Below are 9420 nucleotides of genomic sequence, written 5' to 3' on the forward strand. Positions count from 1 at the left end.
ACAGAGAAAGAGAGAAAGAGAGAGAAGAGAGGGATTAGAAAGCAATTGAATGATTGATTTCTCCTGAAGAATTGTAAGCAAAGAATTTCTCCTAGGAAACTCTTTTTGAATTTGGTTGAAATGAGTAGATTAGAAAGAAACATCAAAAGGAAAAGATGATGAGATAGAGTATGCTTCTCTGGGTTAAAATGAAGGATTTCATCCTTTCACATACAGGAAATTAAAATTTATATTATGTGAAAACTTCTAAAATATGGTTGCACTATGTTTCTTTCTTTGTAATAGTGTACAAAGGTGAGAAATTTCAATATTCAGATCCAGGACATTTCAGATAGTCAGATAAGTATGATCACCTTAATTTTGAATATTCAGTGACATAGTAACTGAAGTCATTTTGTAGCTATAAATAGCCATTGATTTTTGAGATTTTCTATATTATGGTCCAAGTCACTCATTTCATATTATGGCTTATTCTTTTGCTCTCTTTTCTCTTTTGGCCAGAGGTGGGGGTGGGGGGGTTGTTGTTGTCTCTACCATTACAGATAACTCTATTCCATGTCTATTAATATACAGAAATCACACACAAACAACAACAACAAAAATGTAGTATCACACAAAGTTAGGGGCAGGAATGAAGTCCCTACTGAAGATGAAGATGAACTTTTCTAACCCATACTTACTCATTAGTGCTAAAAATAACAACAGTTTAACCCCATGTTTGCCTGTACTGTAACTTTTTTCTAACTTTTTCCTTGACCAACCATCACCTAAACCTCAAGAAATGATTAATACAAGATGGAATGAGGAGAGCTTACAAATTCACATTTCTTCCAACATTATCCTTAGAGTTGCTTCTGTTTCATGCCTATCAAGAAATCAGGCCACCTCGTCTATCAGGAAAAGAACACGATTAGCTTCCAAAGGCTGTTGTACAAACTGCCACAAACTGGGGGACTTAGGACAATGGGAAGTTATTCTCTTTACTCTGGAGGCTGGAAAATCTAAAGTCAAGGTGCTGACAGGATCATCCTGCCAAAAGAGTCTCTAGAGAAGACTCTCCGTCACCGGTTCTAGTTTCTGTTGGTGGCTGGAAATGCTTGGTTTACCATGCTTTGTAGATGCATAACTACAATCTCATCCTCCATCTTTAATGGCCTTCTTCCCTGTGTGTGTCTGGGTCCACATTTCTCTCTTCTTTTTAGTACATCAGTCCCACCCTGATCCAGTATGACCTCATCTTAACTTTATTTTATTTGCAAAGATTACATTTCCCAATAAGAGCACCTTCTCAGCTACCTGGTGGACATATATTTGGGGAAACATTATTCCACCCAGTACAGAGTGTTCTGTAGCTTGGGAGAACTTCCTTCACTCTTGGAGTCACCTTGCTTTGTCCTTGTTTTGGTCAGCTTTTTCACAGTTGTGACTAAAAACCCCAACCAGAACAATTATAGAGGAGGAAAATTTATTTGGGAATTCATTGCTTCAGAGGTCTTAATCCATAGACAGCAGGCAGAATGTGAGTGTGGTGGAGGGAAGTGGCCACACCCTACCTGCCTTCAGTTATCACCCAGTTAGTCCCATCAGGTGATTAGTTCACCAATTAGGTTAAAACTCTCATAACCCAGTCATTTTTTCTCCAAACCTTCTTATATTGACTCACAAATGAGCTTTTTGGGGGACACCTCACATCCAAACCGTAACAGCCCTCTTTGCTTGTTTTTTTTTTTTTCCCCCCTTTTCCTGTCTTCTCAGGAGAATTTCACATTCCTTAACCTTTATATTACCTGATTTTCTTCTTGGCTTTCATTTTATCATCATTCCAGCTTGTGTCTCCATTCTTGAAGATATGTACTAACCCACAAAATACCACAGAAAATTAATCTGCAAGTTCTTAAGGTCAGGTCTTTATGAACTTGGCAGAGGGGGGGAAGGGGGGTGGTGGCTCTGTCCTTGTCCTTGCTGTCAGGAGACTAGCAACCTGGTTTTCGTCTTTTCTCTGAGGACAGATACCTGACATTTGCCTCTCATCACCTGGGAGATCGCCTACATACATTTTTAGGCTGTTTTGGGAATTAACTGGCAACATCAAGGCGGGAGTCACTAACTTTTGCTGCCAGCACTTGAGGCAACTGGGACCATTTTCAGGAACTCAAGTCCCTCTCTACCTTCAGTCTCTTATTGACCTGCTTGTTTCTCTTCAGAATCTCTTTAATTTCATTAGTGCATTACCACAGATGTGCCAGAGCTGAGGCCTCTGTACTTCAGGACATAGTTCCTCTTGCCTTGGTCTGGACACCTACCCCACTAGGAGTCCCTACTGGTAACTTCTCTCTGACTTCAATCCCTCCTTAGGCTGCCATTTTAAATGATGGAGTCAAATTGGCCCAACTCATGAGGCGCTTCAAAGGTATTAGAGGACAGAACAAGCTTTTAGTTTTAAGCTGTAGCAAAACTGTTAGAATACAAACCAGTCATTTTAATGAAGTATGTGAGCATTATCATTTATTGTGTTTAAAATTTACTCTTACTGTACTTTGGCTTTTGGGCTTCTTTTTAACACCAGCTGCTGATTTTCTCAGGCATTTCCCTCAGGAATCAAAGGATAAGGGTGAAAGGGGGCTCCTAGTTGGGTCAGTGGGCTTTGGCCAAGTCTGTTCCAAGCTGATACCCCTTCTGAGGTTATCAATTTATGGAATGTAGTTTCAGGAAAATACCAGGTGTAAAGAGGAGACTAAATTTGAGCCGTCATAGGACAATGCAGAATGTACCGTTTAAACTTTCTACCTCTGATCATGTTTGATTCTTTTATTGCTGGCTTCTTTTTTCAAAGTCCTTATTAAACACATACACACACACACACACACACACACACACTTAAAAATAGAACATACAGAGAAGATTACTATTAAATTTTTTGCTGGAATTTTATAACTCATAGTTTGTTTTAGACAATAACAAAAACAGCATTAACAAGGTTCCCATATGAAAAAACATTTTTTAAAATTATCTACAAAAGTAAGCAGGCTTAGCAACAGCATTTAACTCTTCCTCTTTATGCGTTCAGTAGATTAATGTGCTTCCTGCTGATAAAGTAAGGACTTCCTTTCAGCCAATGACTCGGATTTTAGAGGAAAATAAAAATCAGATTATCAGTCACCAGTAAAAGTTTCATAAAGATTAGCTATTTAATATTGAAAAGCAAATGATTCTCTTCAAAACATGATTGTATTCCAGTTCAGCTAATGTCTTAGTGATGCTAACATACTAAATTTTGTCAGATTTGTCTCAATGAAAAGATTTTTGTTTTGTTTACTTTTTCCAAGTTGCTATGGTGACTTTTTCTTTAGTCAACGAGGACAAAACAGTACCCAGGGCAGTGTCCAATACTGTCATTCCAGTGCCTTTGGGCTGACGTGGTCAAAAAGGCACAGAAGAGAACACACAACTAGAGACGGGCTGGTTGGTGGGGTGGTGTCAGAAAATCTGGGTTTTGTCCCAGGTCAGCCATTCACCATGTGGTGAGGGCAGGTCACCCTGGTGCTTCTCTTTATTTATCTCTAAAATAGTCCTAACGTTTTTTGTTCTTGCCTATCTCATACTGTCATCATGAATTAAAAGTCAGATAATGTGCTTATTGAAAACACTTAGAAACTAAACTACCATACACGTATGAACTGAGTTTTTAAACTTTTATTGTGGTTTGATGAACAACCGATTTCTTACCTCTTCTTCAGCTCCTCATGGATTTCTAGCTAGTGATTCCTCTTTTAGCTCCAAGTCCTTCTCATAGCTTGTCCCACATCTGGGTAGATAGAATAAACAGCAGGGGTGTATGGGTTGTCACATGCAAGGCACTAAACTAAAAATTTATTTCAGGCCATGTGCAGTGGTGTACCCCTGTTATCCAAGCAACTTGGGAGGCTGAGGCAGGAGGAATGAAATTAGAGGCCAGACTGAGTGAATTAGTGAGACCCTATTTTAAAATAAAAATACATAAAAATAAAAAGGAGTCGATGTTGCTCACCGGTAAAGCACTATCTAGTGCACAAAGGGTCCTGCGTTCAATTCTCAGTACCACAAAAAATTTTTAAAAAGTACAATTAAATTTCTACCATCATTATCAGAATTGACTTTATTTTCTAGTGTTTTACCACGTCAACCATAAAATGCTACTAAATTACATATTCTATTTTGCATTTGATGTGAACTTTTAAATCAAATATGCTAACTTTTGGTATGTTTAACTTCAGAGGAGGCGAGCATGTAAAGGAGTAAAAGAAACAAACTTGAAAGAATTTCAAGTTCTAATAGTTTCTTTGTTTTAGCCACTTCGTATTTTTCCCCAACAGAATATCATTTATAATATTGGAATTTCTCTTTAAAAGACCCACACAAGTGCTTTTGATGAGAACAGAATATGACATACCTAAAATGAAGCTTTTGCAAAAGAGCTTTTGTGGGGGGTGGGAGGTGGGAGATAAGCATCTCAGGCCTTCTTGCATGCTAGACAAATTGCTATCTGTACTCAGGAATTAAACAAATCTTGTTCGTTGTTCATTTTTAAATCTTAGGATAAAGGGCACTGTGGGGGCTACAGAGCTACAACTGATTTTTCAAAGCATCACTGAATGCCAAGAATTTGATATTATCATTCCAGTGAACAGCGACGGGTTTAAGGGTATTAGTATCCTGTTATTTGCAAAGGAATTTACAAGGAAACCTAAAACAATTGGAAAAGACTATGGAAAAAATATGCTACAGGGTTTTAGATGAGTTAACTATGGTTTAAAAAAACTTGAATTCCTTTGGCTGATGAACCAAAGCGAAGTAAAAGGGCAGAGATGAAACATTCAAGCTTCCATTTCCTTGTTCTCTCTTGTATCCTGGGGACACCAAGTTATTTTCCTCAAAAGATTTTTTTTCCCCCTTTGGATTATTTATGTGACACAATGGATGTCAAGAATATCCATCGTAGACAGAGTAGCTTAACTCCCTTATAAGGTATTTAAGTAAAAGATGCTACATCTGAGCACAATGGGTACCAATCCCGCCACTGTGTTGCCCAACTTGAGGAAGCATCATTTTCTGGAATGTACTGTGAATGGTGCTCCCTAGGGTCAGGCAGTGGTACTGAAGATAGGTACAACTGTGTTGATTTTGGCTTCAGGAACATTTTCCATGTGTTGTTAGAGTAGGACAAATATTTTCTAATCTTTTATGGCACTTTGTTTTCTTAACATTCACCACAGTATATAAACAATGCCAGCATATCTAATTTTAAATAGTTTTTTAGTCAGAAATAAGAGAGAACTTTGCAGGATGTAGGAAAGATAGTGCCCTGGGCAACAAAGTTAAAGTCTGGAAACAGGTTTTCAAGTGGAAACATGAGACGGCTACTCAAGAAGATAGTAACAGTGACCTGGAATTGGGTTTCTTTATGGAATTGCGGTTCTTCCTAGAATTCTCTTCAGCTTTTTTCAGTTTAGTGGGAATTTTATACGGAGAATATTTTTTTTGGGGGGGGTTGGGGGTATCAGGGATTGAACTCAGGGCACTCGACCACTGGGCCACATCCCCAGCCCTATTTTGTATTTTATTTTGAGACAGGGTCTCACTAAGTTGCTTTGCAACTCGCTTTTGCTGAGGCTGTTTTTGAACTTGAAATCTTCCTGCTTCTGCCTCCTGAGCTGCTGGGATTACAGGCGTGTGCCACCGCAGAGAATTTCTTAAACATTTTTTTGGATCTCACTGTATAGGAATTTGCAGATGATGGATTGTAGACAAAATCTCAGATTTAGTATCTCATGTATTTAGTATCTCAGATTTATTCATAAGACTCACATTTATTCATAAGACTGAAGAAGTGCTATTATTTTTAAACATAAAAAACCTTGAAGCAGACTACGAGAAGGTACTTGCAAGAATTTACCAACCAATAAAGAATATCCTGAAAAAAGTAGGAAAGAAAATCCAGAAATGTGAACATTAAAAATGATTTTTTTTGATCACCAAAAATTGCTACTAGAAAACAAGATGATCTTTTTTGCTTTTTTTCTCTCAGTATCTGTAATAGGCTTTCCTCAGATCAGACTTCTGTAGAGAACTTTCTCCCTCTCCACCTTGTGGTCTCTGAATTCCTCTAGGCTGGGTGGGCACCTAGAGAACACAGGTGATTGGTTCCATGACCCCCTGCATACCCAAATCCCAGATGCCCTTGTATAGAATGGCATGGGATTTACATATAACCTATGCACATCCTCCCTTATATTGAAATAATCTTTTGATTACTCATAGAATCTAATCCAGTGTAAATACTGTGTATTTACAGTTATTATACAGTATTATTTAATGAATAGTGACCCAAAAGAGTCAGCACATATTCAAGAAAGATGCAAAATTTTTCTAAATATTTTTGATCTGTAGATGGTTAATGTAGAACCCCTGGACATAGGGATTACATAAGTTGGGAACCTAGATCTGCCACTTACAAGCCAGAGAACCCTGGGCCAGACACTTGACCTCTGCACTGATTTGCTCATTTAAGAAATGCAATAGTAATAGTGCCTACCTCATGTGGTCGTTCTGAGTGTCAAAACAGGAAATACCTATAAATCACATAAGCAATCTATGAGTGGTAAGCAGTTTTCTACTGTGTGCCTCATGCTGCAACATTTGGTGATTGGTTGTAATGACCTGGCCTAAATGCTTTCTGAGACATGAGCTATATGAGCGTTCATAAACATATGCTGTTCTCTTTTTCCTTGGTTAGGTTTTTAGTTATCTGTTGGTTTGGGGATTGGTTTAGACATAAATTCCCTGGCTCTGGACCTGGGTCGTATACTTTTTTTTTTTTAATTTTATTTTCTACAGTCTCTTGTGCAAAGTTCAGAATGTTTTGCACTTAGAATTCTAGTTCTTAGATCTGAAATTGACTTAGAAATAATGTACTAGCAACAAGGAAGCTGAAGACCACAGACATGGAGGTTATTAATGTGACTCACATAATCATTGTACTTCCTTCCATGTCATTCTCACCTAAATATTATGAAGAAAATCTAAAACTTATGATAACATTTTGAAAAAGTACCAAAAGCTTGGTATGGTGAAAATAAGGTCTTAGCACTGTTACACAAATAACATAACATTTCTTTTAAAAGAATAGATTTAATAAATGCTAAGTATGATTTTCCCCCCCTCTTTATTTCTTTTGCTTTGAAGCTGAAAGTTTGAACCCAGGGCCTGGTGCAAGCTAAGCATGCACTCTGCCCCTGAGCTGTACCCCCACTCCCTTCTTATTGCTTTATAATTGCATGAACGTTGTTATAACTTAGTTTTTTCCTAAACTGGGCATTGTGTAATGTCCTTTAATGAGCTGAATTTTTGCATTTCTTTCAAGTTCTAGTGCCCACTTGGAACTGACTGAGCTTTGCTGTTTTCGCAGGTTGTGGTGGAGAGTTATCAGGAGCCACGGGCTCCTTCAGCAGCCCGGGGTATCCTGACAGGTATCCACCCAACAAGGAGTGCCTCTGGTACATTAGCACTGCCCCAGGGAGCAGCATTCAGCTCACCATCCTTGACTTTGATGTGGAATATCATGCGACCTGCAGCTATGACATCCTGGAGGTAGGAAGTGAAGATGGTTTTCCAGCACATTCCAGAATTGGGGGTAGAACTGGAAACCACTCTGTAGAGATGGCCACATTCTTTCCAGTGGCCAGCTGCTTGCTATTCTTAGACATTCTTGTCCGTATCAGCCCTTCATGAATAATGTTGGTAGACATATGGGATTAATATCTTAGTTTAGGTTTCCCTCCCAGCAGTGCCTGAGGGCCTTGGCTGTGGGCAGTTCAAATAGGAAGTGAGGCCAGCAAGAAACTGTGTGAATAAAGGGGCAGGGAGGGAGAGCCAGTGGACGGAGCCCCGGCGGGACCACTGGGTTCAGTCCTTCTGGATACTTCTGAGGCATTGGTCTCCTAACAGTGGGCCCCATCAATCAAGATTGTGCTTGGGATTATGAACACCCCACACTTGAAGTCTGAGAAAACTTACTTAGGGAGAAAAGCATTTGGCTGCATTGTGCAGAGAGCAGACACTGGCAGCAAGCACAGGAACGGTCCTCTCCACTGCAGAAGCCTCTAATGAGGAGGGTAGGGGTGGGGAGGTGGGGGGTTGGGCAGCAAAGTGCTCCTCCTGCAGATGGCTTTTTTTGTTTTTTAATGGTCACTTACATAGTGTGAGGTGTTTGGATTTTCTTTTTTAAATGTCTGTTCCCATATTTTTATTGGCACATTATACTTGTACATAATGGTGGAGTTCATTGTGACGTATCTGTATTTGGACATAATACAATGGTATAAGTTGGTTGGCATCATTCCCCATTATTTCCCCTTACCTTCTTCTCCCCCCTCCCTCCCTCTGGTCCCTTTTCCTTTACTCTACTGTTCTCCCTTGGGTTTTCATGAGATCTCTCTCCCCCATTTTCTTTTTACCTTATTCCTCTCGAGCTTCCAGATACAAGAGAAAACATACTACTCTTGACTTTTTGCTTGGTTTATTTTGCTTAAAAGTCCCACTATTTTTCATCAAATGACATAATTTCATTCTTCTTCATGACTGAGTAAAACTCTATTGTGTGTCTATACCATATTTTTTTTTAAATTCATTCATCCATCAGTGGACACCTAGGCTGATTCCATAGTTTGGCTGTTGTGAATTGTGCTGCTATAAACTTTGGTATGCAGCTATCCCTGTAGTATGATGCCTTTAATTCTTTAGGATAAATACAAAGGAGTGGTATAACTGGGTCAAGAGATGATTCCATTCCTAGTCTTTTGAGGAAACTCCATACTCATTTCCATAATGATTGTACTAACTGACAATCCTACCAAGAATATAAAAGTGTTTCTTTTTTCTGTCTTCTCTACAGCATTTTTATTATTTATATTCTTGATGACTGACACTCTAACTGAAATGAGATTAAATCTCAGTGTAGTTTTGATTGGCATTTGCCTAATTGCTTAAATTGTTGAACATTTTAAAATATATTTGTTGGTTTTTTTGTATTTCTTCTTTTTTTAAAAAATTTTTTATTGTTGGCTGTTCAAAACATTACATGGTTCTTGATATATCATATTTCACACTTTGATTCAAGTGGGTTATGAGCTCCCATTTTTACCCCATATACAGATTGCAGAATCACATCAGTTACACATCCATTGATTTACATATTGCCATACTAGTGTCTGTTGTGTTCTGCTACTTTTACTATCCTCTACTATCCCCCCTCCCCTCCCCTCCCCTCCCCTCTTCTCTCTCTGCCCCCTCTACTGACATTCATTTCTCCCCCTTGTATTATTTTTCCCTTTCCCCTCACTTCCTCTTGTATGTACTTTTGTATAACTCTGAGGGTCTCCTTCC

General features: G+C 38.8%; 1 protein-coding gene across 1 annotated transcript in view; it reads left to right on the plus strand.

Annotated features, from left to right (window-relative positions):
• Cubn (cubilin) overlaps positions 1-9420 on the plus strand; it is a 280157-nt gene that overhangs the window by 114291 nt on the left and 156446 nt on the right. The window contains exon 29 of the mRNA XM_048809051.1: positions 7445-7626. Coding sequence (XP_048665008.1) covers positions 7445-7626 — 182 coding nt within the window. The remainder of the gene's footprint in view (positions 1-7444; positions 7627-9420) is intronic.

The sequence above is a fragment of the Marmota marmota genome, unplaced genomic scaffold (assembly GCF_001458135.2).
Source record: "Marmota marmota marmota unplaced genomic scaffold, marMar, whole genome shotgun sequence".
Taxonomy (NCBI): Eukaryota; Metazoa; Chordata; class Mammalia; order Rodentia; family Sciuridae; genus Marmota; species Marmota marmota.